This window comes from Marmota marmota, unplaced genomic scaffold (assembly GCF_001458135.2).
Source record: "Marmota marmota marmota unplaced genomic scaffold, marMar, whole genome shotgun sequence".
NCBI classification, from domain to species: domain Eukaryota; kingdom Metazoa; phylum Chordata; class Mammalia; order Rodentia; family Sciuridae; genus Marmota; species Marmota marmota.
In genome coordinates this window covers 7489666-7508354 of record NW_026000206.1, presented here as the reverse complement: position 1 = coordinate 7508354, position 18689 = coordinate 7489666, and the positions used below count along the sequence as shown (strand labels likewise).

Genomic DNA, 18689 nt, shown 5'->3' with positions numbered 1-18689 from the left:
GATTTGATCCTCAGCACCACAGAAAAATAAATTAAATAAAAGAAAGGTATCATGTCCACCTACAACTAAAAATTAAAAAAAAAAATAGTATGGAAGATCAAAATTACTCTGCTTTGTTTTATATTTTGAATGAAAAGCTATGTCACCCTATTTCTCATTCACATGACATCCTTTTTCTCAACTCCTTTCAATGGAATGCCTTCATTGACATAAAGGACCAGTATATTATTCTATTGAGGGCCTTATTTGCACATCAATTCAACTTACTTTTGTCCAAAAACAAGGCCATCTGCTTCTCTAGCCCCTCAGGACCCCCCCTTGCAGATTCATCTTCATATTTTAAGGGGATTGGGGTGCTGGGGTCGGCGGCTGGAAGGTCACTTTCTTTTTTGATGCTGCTATCTACAGATTTTAAACCCTTTAAAAAAAGGAAAAACATTTATTATATACTTTACTAAGAATAAGGCAGAATTTCTATTTTAGAAACAGACTTCGAAAAACTGTTTGATCTGAAAGATTTGGGAAACACTGATTTGCTTTTCACTTTGGGCTTAAAAAAAAAAAAAATCTCAGCAGACCACCATTCAGAATAACATTTAGTCACCAATGAACAAGTGCTATTTGCATATCAACCACAAACTTTACTGAAAAAACAAAATCTAAATTTAGACTTACCTCCAGAACATAGCTAAGTACTAGTCTGCAGCGCTCTTCTGTATCATGGCAAACTGGAAATGCACAACTGGGCTTTAGAAAAAAACAGCTGAAGTTATTAACATGCTACAACACATTTCCTGACTCACTTCTGGAAATTTCTAAAACTCTACAAACCAATAATTTAGAAATATGCTTTTGTATTCAACTTGGTAAGGTTTCTGATACAAAAGTTTCTACAATGTTTTTGTTTGCAGATTAAATTACTGTAAGCATATCAACAAATCTAGCTTAACAAAAAGATCTTCCAGTGTATGTACTGCTTTAAGTACTTAAATTTCTAAAAATAATTCTATTATAACAAAAAAGCAAGAATGAGAGTTGTAATGTTTTAGATAAAATGCATACTAAATCCAATAGATTAACTCAACTCTTAATTAGCATTGATTCTTGGTAGCATAGTTAACAATATTATTAATTTAGCAAAAGGTCAGCAAGAATCACTCATCACCCAAGGGCTCACTATATAATTTATCTTCTTAATTAAGGAGCAAAACTAGTTACCAACATCTACCCACTAAGTAACAGTATGTGTACAGGCCTCTAGAAGCATTTCATTTTCCTGAATCCTGGGAGGCTGGAGTTACTAGTAACTCCTACTAGATTTCTCATAGATGCCCACAAGATGGCAGAGGAATCTGAGGACGAATCGAGTGAGTGGAGAAGCAGGGACTCTGGAATCCACACTGATTGCCCATTTTTCAAATCAAACACAGCTAAAACTAGCTATAGCATGTTTTCATGACTACTATGACCTCATTTTTGAATGTCTAACACTAATAAAAAGTGCTGTCTCTACAAAAGAGGGACGCTAACATACTGCTGCACCTTTAATTATCTAATTGCCCCACAAGTCCAGGGCCTTATGTTACAATGCAGCTTCCCAAATACACATAACTTTTACAATAGAAGACTTAACCAGAAAAACATTTTTTACTCCACTGTGGGGCTCAGGCTGAAAGTGAACTAAAATCTTAGATGAAGAGTTAATGATGCTTCTCTACAGTCATGTAGTCAAATGTTTCCTGAGCACCCAGTGTGTCCCAGACATGGGAGGCTGAGGACGATCTACCTGCAATAGGCTTATGATTCAGAGATGGGAGACAGCACATACCAAAAATAGGTAGAGAAGCTCCCTGAAGGAGCCAACATAGGATGCTGTGGCTAGAATGGTCAGGGAAGATCTCTAGGAGGTGACGTTTCAGTCACAAAGGCAGCCATGAAAAAGATCTAGGGAAAGGGGTGTCTGATCAGAGGTGCACAGCAATAAAGGCAAAGGCCCCCAGACAATCTCCATGCTTCTGAGAGAGAGACAAAAAAAAAAAAAAAAAAAAAAAAACAGGATGGCTGTGGTAAAAGAAAGGGGAAAGTGAAGGGAGAGAAGGGCAGAGACACAGGCAATCTTTTAAAATAACAGAGAGATGGCCTCACAAAACTTGGTTGGATATAAAGTTTCCAACTGAATGTTAGACCTGGAACTTGAATTCAGAGATTATCTGTAAATATGACTATCTCAGTTCGTGGAACAGACAGAACTCTCCCAAGGCTGACTGGATCTAATCATAGGGAGGCAGCACAAAGGAAAGTACATTGTGGCGACAGACTGATACAACAGCCAGTGTAGCCCACGCCACGGAAAACCGAAAGGGTGTGCAGTGTTAGGGACATCCGCCCTGACCATGGCAGAAACATGCCCCAGGTCACAGAAAAGTGTTGTCCTACTTACAGCACAAGGACAACGTACTAGATAGCGCTACATATGGATCAACCCCCCACTTTTGTTCACCAAGCAACCCACATATGCTATTTCCTAGCAACTCAAAACTTGGACAGACACACCCTGATGAGGAGACATGGCTACAAATACACACTGGCCACTGGAGAGAAAAATCTCCCACATAAAAATCAACATGTGGCTGTCTGGTGTACTTGGGCCACCAGCCTTGGACAATGTAGGTCAGTCACCCCAGGACAAGACTATTCAACTGTGGGGTTCTAAAACCAAGGTTCAGAATTCAGAAAGCTAAGAATTACTAGACCCCGGATCACAGAAGATTTGCTAAATATCAATTAGCATCTTTGAGACTAATTGCATTCAACTAACACCTATTTGTTTTTAATATAAATCCTGTGTGCTCACCCTGATTTGGTGGATGGACTTGTATTTTTCTGGTACTGACAATTCCCCAACAGACTTAATGATAGCTACTGCTTTGTTGTCGTCTGACGGGTCAGAGCTGGTGCTATAGGATCCATTTTCATCACTGTCAGGCATCTCCTCCTCCTCTTCACTGTAACTTTCATCCGAATTCTCATGTAAAGGAGATTCAGAATTTTCTTCCTTTTTAGGTTCATCCAATTGAAAAAGTTCTGAAAGCATGTAATTGGCTGAAGCAATAATCTTACATAAAGAAAAACAAATGTGTGTAAGTAACTATCACCAAAATTGTCTCATCATCTAAAGATAAAGTAGTTTTACTACCACATGCACAAGTTTTGGAAGGGTGTCGGCAGTTAGTCTGTTTTTGCCACACAGACTGTCACACACACAGAAATGTTCCCAAAGCTAGTCTTGAGTGTGCTCTGTGAGATCCTTATGGTTGAGTTTCATTTCTGGAAATTATTCCACCCTGAGCCTTCACAGGGACAAGCAAAAGCTTTTAAGTATTAACTAAAATGTTAGCAAATCCTACCCAAACCAAGTGGGAAATGAGAATTTTCCTTTATAAACGACTATAGCTTACCTTTAAATGGCAATAGTTACAATATGACCTATAGCTCTAAAGGCAAAAAAAACCTCACTAGATTAAAAAAGGAAAAGTCCTTCCCTGATTGCTATTAAAATCAGCACTACATATTACCATTTATCTCACTATTATTGACTAATTCTTTATTATAGACACTTAATAATCTGAACATCACTTTTTAACTTTTGCATAAATCACTCAAGTACCACTAAATACCAAAACTTCAAACAGCAATTAGATACTTAAGTCAGTAATTGTTTTGTGTCTGTAATCCCAGCTACTCAGGAGGTGGAGGAAGGGGAGTTCAAGGCCAGCCTGGGCAACTTAGTGAGATCCTGCCCCCAACATTAAAAAAACAAACAAACAAAAAAAACACACACACACAACTTTTTTTTATTCAACAAACTATTTCTAAGTTTGGTCTTCAGGATAATCTATTTACAAACTGGATACTGCTATACTTAAACTCAGTGTGCATTTACACATACACACTCTAAAATTCAGTGACAGCACATCTCAATTCGGATTAGGCACATTTAAGTGCTCCACAGCCACAGGCTGCAGGCACCCATGAAGGGAGGGGCGGGCTAGAGTCTGGCTAAGAGGCCTTCACTGCCCAGGCAGCAGTTCTTCATCAGATTGCTAGCACTCTGTCAGAAAGCATATGAATGTGATCTTACTTGAGGATGTCTGCTTTTGTCCAGCAATTTGACACAATTAAGAAGCAATGTTCTAATAGTCCCATAGTGTTTTTTATTTTGATTCTTCTTCATCATCATGTTACAAGCAACCCTGAAAGAGATGTTTAGATCACTTTACTCCCCCTCATCCTTCTCTGCAGCGCTCAAGTCTAGGCACACTCTTGCATCTTCCCAACAGAAATAAGGGCTATAAGAAACAACTAAAGATTGCACTTTGTCCACCTACCCCCAAAGGTTTATACTATGCTTTCATAAGAAAGTTGAATGATATTTGGTACAATGTGTTTATATGTGTGACTGTGTGCCTGTCTCTCCTATATACTCACATATATATTCATGTATATACACACGTGTATGTAAGCATTTATCCCACTCTGAAAACCTGAAGAGGTATTTTAAAGGCTTGGCTTGAAGAGTGTGGCTGCATACTACACTTTTACATAAGGCTACTTCAACTTAAATTTTTAAAGCACTCACTTATATAAGAGAATGGCTACTGGCATTGTGAATGGATTCTGGTATTTGTCTTCTGTTTCTTCACAAAGAGTAGTGAGATCATAGAGCTTCACTATATCGCTGCCACTGGCTAAAAAGAAAAACAAACCTCATTTTATAGCAGTCACACAAACTAATCATTGTCCATTCAAAAACTAGCTTACCTTTCTTTCTTTTTTTAAAAAAAATTTATTTATTTATTTTAACTAGGTATAAATGACAGTAGAATGCATTTTGATTCATTGTACACAACTGCAGCACTTTTCATTTCTCTGTACATAATGTAGTGCCTCACCATATGTATAGCCATACACGTACCTAGGGTAATAAGGTCCATCACATTCCACTTCTTTCCTGCCCATACCCCTCCCCTTCCCTTCTTCCCCTTTGCCCAATCAAAGTTGCTCCATTTTTCCCATGCCATCCCCTGCCATTCCCACCATTTTGGATCAGCATCCACTTATCAGAGAAAACATTCGGTCTTTGGTTTTTTGGGATTGGCTTACTTTGCTTAGCATGATATTCTCCAACTCCATCCATTTACCTGCAAATGCCATAATTTTATTCTCTTTTAATGCTGAGTAATATTCCATTGTGTAAATATACCACAGTTTCTTTATCCGTTCATCTACTGAAGGGCATCTAGGTTGGTTCCACAGTTCAGCTATTGTGAATTGAGCTGCTTAGAACATTGATGTGGCTGTGTCACTGTATTATGTTGATTTTAAGTCCTTTGGGTATAGGCCGAGGAGTGGATAGCTGGGTCAAATGGTGATTCCATTCCAAGTTTCCAAGAAATAGCTTACCTTTAAAGAGCCAATAGGTATGTCCTTCTTTGGTACAATTGGATTTCAGAAATGACAAAATATTCTGTGCAATGTCCTTTATGACCTTAGTAGAAAAATTAGAGTTTTCCAAATTGGGAATCTCTTCTGTCTTTATCATTTCATACTTCTGTAAAATACAGATGGGAGATTGTTTAAGAGAGAACCTGAGGCAGCAACATCTTTCTTCTTACAAAGCAACCAAACAAAAATTTGCAAACAGAGACCCATGCAGCATTAAAGAGTGTAAGCTAGTGATTTTCTTTTTTTTTTTTTTAATATTTATTTTTTAGTTTTCAGTGGACACAAGATCTTTATTTCATTTTTATGTGGTGCTGAGGATCGAACCCAGCGCCCAGTGCATGCCAGGCGAGCGCGCTACTGCTTGAGCCACATCCCCAGCCCTAAGCCAGTGATTTTCTATCTTTTCCTGCTCCAAATCCCCAGGATCCAGGCCCAGCACTGATGGTGGCCTACCACTAAAGACACTCTGGAGGGGGGGTCACACCAGGTCTAGAGCTTCAGGTTTAGCACTGCTTCTATTCTAACTGCACAGTACTGAACACTTCCTTTCTCATACTGCTGGTTGTCCTTCACACATACTAGGTGAGCACTCTACTGCTAAGCCACAACCCCAGGCCTTTGCTGGTTTAAATAGGGAAGGTGGTAAATGAAGGTAGACTTTACCCTACGAGCATTTTAAAAACAATATATTTCTGGCCTCCTCTACCTATCTACACACACACCAGAGTGAATGGCTCAAAGGAAGAGCATTACTTGAGATGTTTTCCTTGTAGATATTTCTCTTCCCTTGAGTTAGAGACTCGTCCTTTGGAGGGAGCAACAGGAATGAAGGCTGCATGGCTGGTACTACTACTATCTTTAAAGTGCCTCCATATTTCTTTCCAGGGTGTCTTCTGTGCAGATTTCCCTAAACACATCTTACCACATTTCCTGAAATACCGTAAAACCAGAAGCCCTAAAGCAACTGGATTGGGACACCAGACAAGATTGCCTAAGGTTGATTTTCATCCTCCTGAGATCATCTAAAGGCCCCAAGGTTGTTATTCCCTTCCCCCCAGAGTTCATACTACACCACTCTGGTTCCCCTCTCAAACGCCCACTCCCCTCCACTTATATGGGGTAAGTCTCTGATGCATGATTTTGAGAGATTCAATGGTGATGAACCCAACTGTACCCAGGGGATGCTTCAATTTATCCTCTAGGCCTATCTTCTCTGAAGGTTGTAACTGCAGAATGTTCACTGGACCTCTCAAATTTCCTCAAGCTGAATGTGTGTTAAAAACACATCACTTTCCCAGACTATACCAGCCCACTGCCCCTTTCTTAGCAAGAGACACCATCATCATCCTTGTCCCAGGGCCCTGGGTTTCCATGGTCTCTTCCTCCCTTCTGTCTCACTAATGCTGTACCTACCTCTCCCCTTTCCCCTGCCTCACCACAAGCTTCTCACTAATGTTGCCACTTAAGGTTATGGTATGACAGAGGTTCTCAATCAAGGCTGCAAATCAATCACCTATAAAACTTACTGGGGGAAAAAAATAATGCACAATCCTACCAAGCCTGGCACACCGGGGGGCCAAGTGATTCTGATGAAGCCCAGGTGAAAAAAGGTTATAAAGGTTAAAAGGAAGGCTTCTGGCTGGGTGTGGTGGTGCATACCTATAATCTCAGGGACTTGGGAGGCTGAAGTAGGCAGAGGGCCAATCTCAACAACTGAGTAAGACCCTGTCTCAAAAAATATAAAGTGCCGGGATGATGTAGCTCAATGTTAAAGCACTGTGGGTTCATTCCCAATACCAAAAACAAGAACAAAAAACAAAAACAAAGGAAAAAAGAAAAAAATAATAATCTTGGCAGATACAGGCTCAAACATCAGAACCACTACTTACTAGCAACATGATCTTGGGCAACTCACTTGAGCTCCTGATCCTCAATTTCCCTCCCCACCAAAAGGGAATAAAGTACATGAGACAGCTGAGAAGATCAAAAAGGTGATGCCCTTAACAAAGGGACTGGCAAGGAACAAATGCCATCACCACCATGCTGAGTCTCAGTACTTCCTCTGCAGCACAATGTTATGCCATTTATTAAAGAAATGCCATAGCTGGTCATCTTCTTGTCCCCAAGTCCTCCCTGCCTGTTCCATAGTATCCCAGATTAACATTCCAGCACAACAAATCTCACCTCCCAGAGGCAAAGCCTTCACTGATCCCACATGACCAACTCCTCAGCACCACATTCCAGGTTCCCCATTACCTGGCCAAGACTTTTTCAACTCTTGTTACCTGAATCCTGTTGTTCCCTAATTGGATTTATTACCAATCCTCTCATTTACCTACTCAACTTCTTCTCAAATCCAAGTTCTTACTTTTTGAGACACTAGCTATCTTTTGAGACCCAGTTAATAAACCACTTTTTGCATGAAGCCTTTCTTCCAGACCCAGAGTGATCTCGCCCTTCTGACTACCCAGACCTGGTGTGTACTGATACACTTACAGTACTCGCTTCCTGTCTCATACTGTTTTCTCTGCACATCATTACTTCCCATCAGAACATAGGTAAGTAGTGATCAAACATACTCTGTTTCCCTCCAGCACTTGTAATGGGGATTAAAATTTCCCTAAATATAAAGTGCTCAGTAAGAATTTGTTACATAGGCTACCTATCTACCTTAGGCAATTCTCACTCTAGTCTGCTCCTAGAATTTTGCATACACCAAGCAGACATTTGTGCAAGGATGAACACATCCACTGCTCTGGCATTTTCGGTTTGCCATCATGAACTTGGCACTTAAGAATTCTATGGTTACAAACCCATGCTTAAGTATACTTACAAACTTAAAAGTGAAAACACTAAAGTTTCAGTTAATTCACACCTATATTCCCTACCAAAATACACCTTAGTATTTACAAGCCTTAAAAACTCTGGTGAGGTACTCTCTGCACCAATCAATTTGCTTTTGAGAGATTATTTAAAAAGTCACAGTGTATCTTACCTGTACAATTCCATTTACATGAAAACACATCACAAGCTCTGGTACATTGCATATCAAGTTGTCCAACCAATAGTCAATTCCAGTTAGCACATTGATTGGTTTGTTGTTATCCCTAAAAATATACATTTCTAGTGTTATTTGTTTTCATTGAGATGTTCCATGAGTCACCTGTGACTTATTTCCCCATGTAAGTATTTTACTCTATGCTCCCTAGATGAAAATGCCATAAATGCTTTGTTTGATGAGACACAGGCACATGGCTCCATGGTGTTATATTTTCACATCTTTCCAAAAGCTGTTTCCTATTTCTAATTGGCACTAAGTTTTCAGTAAGAACAGAAAGATGACTGAACATACTGTTCCTTACACAATCTAAGGCAAGACTGAGCACAGACAATAATGCCCAAGCAAGAATTCACACTAATATGAATACTCATGAAGCATTAAGAAGAATGCTCACAATTATTTAACAGGAAGTTAGCAAAATATCTCCTTAACCAATAAATTTTCTTGTATTCTCACAGGTTGCAGATTGACACATAACAATAGGCCAGTACAACAGCCCTCTGGCTCTATCCAATTAGGTCTAGAATGAGGGCTTAGCTATGGGGCTTTCAGCATTTACCATTTCAAATGGCATGGGAACAAGGGAGGTGAGAAAATCTAGGGAAAAAAGAGGCTACCCAGACAGATAAGGAAAAGCAAATGGAACACTAAATCTAAAGGAAGCATTTAAAAAACATAAGCACAAGAGGGGCATGGTGCCGTTTACCTGAGACGTAAGCTGACCGCTGGATACCTGCCTCCACCAAAGATGGGCATGTTGGATCCCACCAACATGTGGATGTCTTCAAATGTCCACAGGATATTCCGAACAAAATCATTTTTAAGACCCTTTGATTTTAAAATGGAGAGATTATAATAAACAGAAGATCCACAGTATCCCCCATGATCCACAGAAAGACCAGAAAAAAGAAAAAAGAAGACAGAGTAAGTTCCCAGAGATATAAGATCAGAGAAATGTGTACTAGGAATTCTCAGGATCAAGTGGATTTTTTTCCCTATCAATTCCAATTGATACTAGTTTTTGGATGACGAAGTGGACCGTGGACTAGGTGTCTTGACTTGGCCATGTGGAAAGCATACCTGACTGTTCTCCCCGTCATTGAATAAAGTAGTCAGGTTTTGTTCTTTGGGTGCTGAGGCCACATGCCCCACTATGTATGAGGGCTCAAGAGGCTCACTTCCCTGTGAAAAGTGCAAGGATAAGGAGTGATTCTGCTGCCAACACTTCTTAAAATTGACCCATTTTTAAAGAGTATTACCTAAAAACCGAAGCACTCATCTCAAGTCTACCTTTGTAAATTAAGCCAATACAGTTTTCATTCCCTCATTTTTTTAGTAACATTGATTACTACTGCTCTTTTGGGTTGCCCCATCTCTACTGAATAGAAAATTCTAAACACCTCAGACATAATTTGAGAGTTCTGTCATCCAGACAGTCTCTAGTTTAATATGTCCTACATGAGCTTCACAGAATCCCAATCCTGGACACCCAGTGAAAACTTATCAGAGTCAGGTTGGAAAAAAATGCTACTTACCATTTTATACTTGCTTTTGAGAGTGACAATGTTTATTGTTCAAAGACTAAAAAAATGGTCTTGCTATAGAAATCTACTTCATCCTTATATAATCCAAGGTTTAAGCCAAATATAGTCAATCTCACAATACTTTTTGTTCTTAACATATTCTATGGAATGCATTTTGCATTCTTCAGTTTTTCAACCATTAGGACAGTTGGTATTAAGAAATACTACTTTAAGCTTAATTTAATGTCAGTGTTCTACTTGACCCCAAGATGGACATGTGTATGTGCTGCCTATTCCATGAAGATCCATCCTACTCCTCATCTGTGTGTGTGCCTGTGCAGTGGGCACGATTCAAATCAGGGGAGATTGCCAGCATCTTTGCCATCTTGTTTCCTCCCTCAGGAGTCCTATGAGGACATCGAACTCCTCAATCATTTGTTTATATAGACACATGATCAAGCTATGGGGTCAGTTCCAAAATTATATTTGTGAGGCAGCTTCAGAGGGGTTTTAGACTATGATAGGCTCAACGATCTCAAAAAAGTTTTGGCTCCAAGGCTATACCACAGACACCAAAGTAATCTCTGTAACTGCTAAACAAAGGCCTCAACTGCCGCAGTCCAGCTGCAGCAAAATAACCGGGGGGTGACGAGCAAGTTTTGTACGTTGATACAGCAGGAGTAGGAGCCGTTTATTGTAGGGCAGAAGCGGTATTTATACATTCCACACAGCTTATCTTAATTAACATAAACTTGATACAGCAGTCAACCAATAAGAAATCGCCACACTTAATGGCTCGCTGGCATTACTTAACAAATCACTCCCTCTGGCAAAATGCCAGGCGCCATCCAGACTTGTTTACAGACTCTAACACTCAACCTAGTGGTTTTAGTTGTGAGAACAAGAATTAAAGAGGTGACAGCTTGCAGACAGATCTCCAAATTTTAAAATTCACTTCAATCTGCTTCTAGAGCCCTCCTAAACAGGTGGCATTTAGGGACACGGTGGAGTCCTGCTGTAAGAACAGGTCTCTGAGGTCAGAAAAGATGTGTATGGAAACCCTAGCCTAGACTTCACCAGCTGTGTGACCAAAGAAAATCATCTCCTACTTATAAGCTTTCAACAACAGATTTGTAAAATGATACCATTGATACTCACTGCATATGCAACTCCACAGGTGAAAATAAATTTATACAAACATATATTAAAGTTCATGGCCTTTGGGGCACTAAGTAAATGCTGGTCTGCTTCTGGCACATGCAAGTCTACAGATTCTTAAAAACCTCTTTAAGATTTTGCACAATAACTCCTAATCAAGGTAAGGACACAAGGAAAAGGTTAGCAGAAGGACAATGGGCAGCAGCAGAGCAATATTTCTATTATTTGGTCGTTTTTGTAAGGTATAGGTTTTGGAAACAAGGAATACTAGATGAATTTTTAAAAAATCTTTGGTGACATATAATCACATATAATAAAGTATAAAAACCAAAGAATTCAGAATAATAAGTACAACTAGGCCTGGTGTGCATGCCTGTAATCCCAGCAGCTCTGAGGCCGAGGCAGGAGGATCAGGAGTTCAAAGACAGACTCGACAAAAGCAAGGCACTTAGCAACTCAGTAAGACCCTGTCTCTAAACAAAATAGGGCTAGGGATGTGGTTCAATGGATGAGTGCTTCTGAGTTCAATTCCCAGTAGTTCCCTCAAAAAAAAAAAAAAAGTACAAATAAATTTAGGTTTTATTATGTTTCTGACAATGCTGAGGATTGAATCCAAGGCCTTACCATGCTAGGCAAGTGCTCTACCACTGAGCTACACCCCCGCCTCTTTAATTACAAAGCAAATTACCATGTAACTATTACCCAAATCATAACATGGGACACTGTTATAGTACTTAGTACCCTAATATGTCCCTTCTCAGTCACAAAAATCCCCACCTCTTGGTGGTTACCATTGTGACCTGCATGTTAATTACTTTCAAAATTCATTGTGTTGTTTTACAGAAGGTTTTCCCACTTTAAAACCTACTATAACTAAAATCAAGTTAAACGTGTTCATTCCCTATAACCCTATAATTTGTGAAGACTAAAACAATCTGGTTGAATAGTGTTCAGTTTATGGGAACACATAGCAAGAGAAAAAAAAAATTTACCAAGTTTAAGATCTTATTTTCAGCCAGGCATGGTGGCACTCACTCTTAAAATCCCAGTTACTCAGAAAGCTAAGGCAGGAGGATGGCAAATTCAAGGCCAGCTTTGGCAACTTACTGGGACTGTATCTTAAAATAAAAAATACAAAGGGCTGGGCATTAGATTAGACAAAGGGGAATGAAGGGAAGGGAGGGGAGATGGGAATAAGAAAGACAATAGAATGAATCAGACATAACTTTCCTATGTTCACACATGAATACACGACCAGTGAAACCACACATCATGTACAACCACAAGAATGGGAAGTTATATTCCATACATGTATAATGTCAAAATATAGTCTGCTGTCAAATATAACTAAAAAGAAAAAAATTTAAAAAGAGTGCACTCACAAAGAAATAAAAATGGGTAGGGATATAGTTCAATAGTAGGGCAGGAGAGCCTGGGTTCAATCCCCAATCCCCAGTACTACACATACATAGCAAAAAAAAAAAATATATATATATATATATATAAAGGAATATAGAGAGGGGCTAGCAATACAGTTCAGTTGGTAGAGTGCTTGCCTCGCATGCACAAGGCCCTAGGTTCAATCCCCAGAACCAAAAAAAAAAAGAATATATAAGGAAAAAAATATATATATACACACACACACAGTTTTTTTTTTTTTAATCAGGTTTATCAATATCTGTTCCTAAATATACACATGCTGCCACAAGTTATGTCTATGGAGCTACTTTGTTCTTTCATAGACACAACAAGGATAACAATAAGAAATCAAGAATATAAAATACAAATCAGACAGCATATTCTTTCTTTTACCCTTTTTAAAAGCTTTATAATAGGAATGTGGGCTAAAACTTAGGAATTTCATTCAGAAAATCTTAAGGGATATTTTAGCTCTAACAATTTGACTAGAAGTTCTGGTAAAATAATATTTACATTATGAACAGGCCTATCAGCCTCAATATTTGATAGCTTACTACATGTCTAAAGTTAAAAAATATACTTTATCACTATGCTATAAAGTATTCCTATGACTTTAAGGAGAAAATCAGTATTGCTATACTTGTCAGTAGGCTTTTTCTTTTTGGAACGCTTCACGAATTTGTGCGTCATCTCTTGCGCAGGGGCCATGCTAATCTACTCTGTATCATTCCAATTTTTTAGTATGTGTGCAAGCACAGTAGGCTCCTTTAAAACATTTTAATATAAGAAAAACTGATCTGGCTATTTGTAATAGTTCTTGTAAGTTCTACAATGAAAAACTAAAATGTATTTTTTTTTCCTAATTGTGAAATAAATTGATAAACAATTTGATAAACAATTGATAAATTGATAAGCAATTTCTTATTCCATTTGCCTATTCTTTAAATAAGGTAGTTCTGTTTTCCTAATATGAGTTCATGGAAGTAGCATTTAAATACTAACAAACCTGACTGGAAGCACTGGGGTCTTCAGAAACTGAAGAAGGCATTTCAAAGGGAGCAGGCCATGAAGCCCCTTCTGAGTCATGTGTCTGATCAGAACTTGATGATTCCTGTTGTTCTGCAGCTGAAGGGACAGGCTGAGCTGCTCCATCACCATTGATACTGCCCAAATCAGAAATTAAAAAAACAAAATAAAAACAGACTTTGTCAAAAGTTAACTTTATGTTACAATCTACCAATTATAAAAGATGGTGGAAGAGATGGGCATCATCACCCTAAGTACATGTATGATTTCACAAATGGTGTGACTCTCCTTCGTGTACAACCAGAAGTGAAAAATTGTGCTCCATTTGTATACTATGAAGTGTATTCTGCTGTCATGTATAACTAATTAGAATTTTTAAAAAAACTCCAGACTTTGTAATCAAGCATGTATTTTCTTAACAAAAATTAAAATGAAAAATGTAAATACATCATAGTGAAAAAAAAATTAATTTTACTAGCTTCAAATTAAATTTTAGATAAGAATTTACTTTTTTTAATATATATATTTTTAGTTGTAGTTGGACACAATACCTTTATCTTATTTATTTTTATGTGGTGCTGAGGATCAAATCCAGCACCTCGCATGTGCTAGGTGAGCGGTCTGCCACTGAGTCACAACCCCAGCCCCTCCTTTTTCTTCTTAAGGTAAAAATAAACAAGTAGTCAAGTACCTATAATATAAAAACTTGGAAAGAATAGCCTTCTGGTACCAGTGCTCCTTGCTCTTTTTCTTCCTCTGCCACTTTTGATCTATCAGTCTTTGATAAAACTCTTTCAACCATGTCCAATCACCAGTCTGAGTAAGAAAAAAATTAAATAAATATCACACACATAGCGGAAACAACTTGGTACTATGCTATCGTTTGGATCCTGAATGTCCCCAAAGGCTCCTATGTTGAAGGCTTGGTCCCCTGCCTGTGGCACTATTAGGAAGTGATGGAACCTTTAAGAGTGGAATCTTGTGGAAGGAAGTTAGGTCACTGGGACATACCCTTGTAGAGGACATGGGGATACCAGCCCCTACTTTCCCCTCTTTGCTACCTAGCCACCATGAGGTGAGCACTTTCCTCCATCATGTGCTCCCTAACATAATATGCTCCCTCACCATAGGACCAAAGCAAAGGAGCCAGCTGGTCATAACTGAAACCTCTGAAACCATGAGCCAAAATAAACCTTTCCTCTTTTTAAACTGAATATCTTGGGTATTTTGTCACAGTGGCTGAAAGCTAACCCGCACCTATTACTCTTTTACAATCGATTCTCTGTTGAATATCGTTGGCATAAGCACACTCACAAAACACCTATATTTCTAGACTCAATTCATATTGCCTCTTTTAACTCTTTTAAGAAGCCCACATATTCCTCCCTTCCTAGGCCAGGCCAGAGAGGTAACCCTTCTCTATCTTTTCTTGAGTGCGTGAAGTATAACCTACTTTGCACTTTATTGAAATATCTACCTTTGTGTTCTTACATCAAAACTGTGAACTACTGAAGAACTAGGGCTATAATTTACTCACTCACATCTCCCCCAAAGCATTGTGTATCTGGTGCACACACAGATTGAACTTTACTATTTTATCTAAAAGAATATTTTAAATGTCAGTTTAAATCACTCATTTTCCTTTATTGGAAAACACTGAAGTGATGTTAAAGAGTAGCCCTATGAACCAGTAGAACCATCAACCACTTGCTATCAGTAAACTAAAGATTAAGTATAGAACTGGAGAACAAGCCTGGAGAAACTGAAACATTGTGATTATATTTTATAAAAGTGTCCAACATTAACACAAGAAGGAAAAACAGCAGTTTATCAACACAGTTTTAGAAATCAGGCTTTAAGACATTTTTCACATCGCCTAGTAACAACTTTTCAGGACAATCTCTATAATGAAGACAAAGAATTTTTTTTACAATTTAAACATAATAATAATTATGTATAAATAATAATTTCACATATTTTTCTGAACTTTTTCTTCACTAACTTCACTCTTTTCCTTGTAAGAATCCTGGCTGTCAGCATGAACAAAATAATTTTCTTCCCCATTCTGTGTTTTTTTTTTTTTTTTAACTGAAGTTTTCTTATCTTCAGTAAATTTTTTCAACTTTTGATTGCTGAAGTACTCAGCTTCATTTCTACTTTGGCCTTTCTCTGGAACACAATCATATTTCTAGCGCTCTTAGGTTGTTAATGTTTTTCTGGATGTCTTTCACAAAGTATTACCTGAGATGATCTCATGAAGAGTTCCTGAATATCCAGCTCATCTAATAAGAGTGTCCTTCCTATGCGGTGCACCGCCATGCTTACGTGGGACTTGCTGTAGGGAATCTTCAGCAGTTTTTTTATGTTCTTAGAAAAAATAAGGAAAAATAATTTAGAAAGACCTTTTTAGAGTTATCTGTAATTTCAAATTTCAATTTCATTCATCTCAAGGTTATACAAACTGTAATTTACACAAAAAGCTACATAGAAAATAGACCTTTAAAACCAGAATCACTACACTTTATGAGCCACGCTAATATGTTAATATAAATGATGATCAAAGATTTATTTTTACAAGATAGAATTTCTCAAGGGTAAGTGCACACAGATAACACTACTGCACTGACCTAAGCTTTTAGCATATCAGAAAAAAACTGCCAACTAAAGATCAATAGAATTTACTGGAAATATGATTCTAAATTGGTAACATGCAGTATAATCCATTTCAATTACTATTATTAAAATATAGCAGTTCATATTAGTATTAATATCACTACCATTGTTTTGGAAACTGTTCCCTCCACTTTGAAGAAAGAACATATGGTAAGGAGTAATAATTTAAAAACAAAAAAGGTATCAGAAAATCAGATAATTGTATCATTTCATCGGGAATTTCTCAAGACTGTGAAACAGAACATGTAACACCTAGTATAAAACACTCATGGAGTTCCACTTAAACAATAAGAAAACTTACTTCAGAATCAGAGACAACATCCACATCATTTCCCACAGAATCAATAAAGTCATATGCCATGCCAAAACTACCAAAGGAAAAGAGGCCACAAGTTAAAGGTGAACAGAACACCAAATATCCTTGCTTCTAGGATTCACATTTTCCACATTCTAACATCTCTGAAATCAACATGTAGTAGGTTGACTAGTGTTTCCTTTTCAGAATATATAAAATAGTGTCTCAAAATAAAAAATATCTTAAGATTTAATGAAACAGTAATAATTATAAGAAGTCATTAGGAAAGATTTAGAATAAAATACTTAGTGGGTATTTTTATTTTTGTCCTCTGAAACTCAAAAAAATCTCTTCCAAGAGAAAATTGTTCTAAGATTTTACTCTTTTTAGATAAAACAAACATTTATTATGATTTTAGTTTCTAGGACTGGACTGTTTCTAGAAAGATATCATTAAAAAAAAAAAAATGAGATAAATGCACCTGACACCAATTTAGAAACAAGGAGAAAAAAGAAGAAGAAATGTGTGCATCCAACTCATTCCAGGTACCATATGAGATACACCTATAGTCTATAAGGTGGAGAAGTAGCAGTCAGGATATTTACCCAGGACTGTCTAATATTGGAGCATGCTCTTACAATCTATCATATGCTTTAAGTAAATTACTTAAACTTTCTTAGCTTATTTTCTCACATGCAAAATACTTCACAGTATCTAGTTCAAAAGATTGCTATGAGCATTAAATGAGATAAACATAAAATACCTAGCACTGTGTTTCTACAATCAATATAATTATTTAAATCATCTCATAACAATATAATCTATTAAGCTATTCTTCCAAAAGAAGATATTTGAGTTATTTCCAGTTTTTTGCTAGAATAAATGCCACAAATAAACAACTTGTATACATAACTTTTACTTTCTGAGGCAGTAAGGACCCCACGTATTAAATGGCCTACAAGAATAAGACACAAGTGCATTTTTCTCTGTAAGATGCCGGGCCATTCTCTCATTTTTAAATACCACTAGCAGAATTCTCGGGTTCAGAGTCAAAGGTGTAGGTCACCCAATATGCTGGAATTTTACATCAGGTTTTTCTAAACTACACAATATACCATAATTCAAAGAAAAACTCCAAAGAACAGATCAGACCATGGTAAGGGTTTTCCTTCTCATGTACCACCCTGATTTGTTTTGTTTTCACATTCAAAAGTTAGCAAATTAGCTAAAAATAAAATGGTCAATTTTTAGTAAAAAAATTTAATATATGTTAATAACATGATACCGACATGAAAGGAACACATGAAATTGGTATCTTCATATTATTACATATTCTGCAGGGGAGAAAAAACTTTGAAAGTCAAATGTGATCTTTGGGAAAAAGAAAAAAATCCCAGCAAGTTAATGTACATCACAAATTAAACTGGAAAGTATTAAGAGTTTTAAGTGGGGTAAAGGGGTAGGTTAAAAATGCCATCTATTAATATTTACCTTGAAAAGGGCTTGTTTTTCTTACTATTGCCAAGAATGGTAGTTCCTGCTGGCCCTAGTTTGGCACTCTCTCGTAACCAGTTGGCAGGTGGGAGTTTCAAGTCTGTCTTCTCTTCCAGGCGTGCAAATGCTGTTCGAGGAGGGGCGGAAGAATATTTCACCACAGCTCGGCTCTTCACTTCATTGCCTCCAAGAAATAAAGCTGATCCCTAATTAACATATTGAATGACACTATAATGAACACTCTTAGGAATGAAAACCTCAGCTTTATAAAAAGAAAACAGGAACTCACTACCTCAAGCTTCACCGGGAACGCGTGTCGCGTGTCACTAACAATACATTTTAGCACACATTATCATATTTACTAGCTCTTCTTCAATAGTTTTAGAGGAAAAAAAGACGGATGCATCAAGGAGCACGATGGCTACGGTCTTCAGCCGGGAAGCAGGCCGACCACCCCGCCTTGTTCAATGTACTTATGTAAAACCCAGAAGCAGAAACCAGGAGACTGAAGAGCGCCCGGTGGGTCCCCGCAGGA

General features: G+C 37.7%; 1 protein-coding gene and 1 non-coding gene across 3 annotated transcripts in view; both read right to left on the bottom strand.

The window, feature by feature from the left end:
• Edrf1 (erythroid differentiation regulatory factor 1) overlaps nucleotides 1–18381 on the bottom strand; it is a 41840-nt gene extending 23459 nt beyond the window's left edge. Inside the window, exons 1-14 of one of the 2 annotated variants that reach the window (XM_015498382.2) lie at nucleotides 18152–18381; nucleotides 16667–16733; nucleotides 15934–16059; nucleotides 14384–14508; nucleotides 13673–13829; nucleotides 9647–9748; nucleotides 9273–9394; nucleotides 8501–8612; nucleotides 5464–5611; nucleotides 4640–4748; nucleotides 4142–4253; nucleotides 2855–3115; nucleotides 676–747; nucleotides 268–418 (exon numbers count right to left, since the gene is read on the bottom strand). In XM_015498382.2, coding sequence (XP_015353868.1) covers nucleotides 268–418; nucleotides 676–747; nucleotides 2855–3115; nucleotides 4142–4253; nucleotides 4640–4748; nucleotides 5464–5611; nucleotides 8501–8612; nucleotides 9273–9394; nucleotides 9647–9748; nucleotides 13673–13829; nucleotides 14384–14508; nucleotides 15934–16059; nucleotides 16667–16726 — 1657 coding nt within the window. In that variant the 5' untranslated portion in view covers nucleotides 16727–16733; nucleotides 18152–18381. The remainder of the gene's footprint in view (nucleotides 1–267; nucleotides 419–675; nucleotides 748–2854; nucleotides 3116–4141; nucleotides 4254–4639; nucleotides 4749–5463; nucleotides 5612–8500; nucleotides 8613–9272; nucleotides 9395–9646; nucleotides 9749–13672; nucleotides 13830–14383; nucleotides 14509–15933; nucleotides 16060–16666; nucleotides 16734–18151) is intronic. The other variant, XM_015498383.2, reaches the window with a different exon arrangement.
• LOC125612765 lies at nucleotides 13322–13424 on the bottom strand. The gene has a single exon (XR_007343240.1). It is a non-coding gene; the product is annotated as a U6 spliceosomal RNA (small nuclear RNA).
• Nucleotides 18382–18689: the final 308 nt, after the last annotated feature.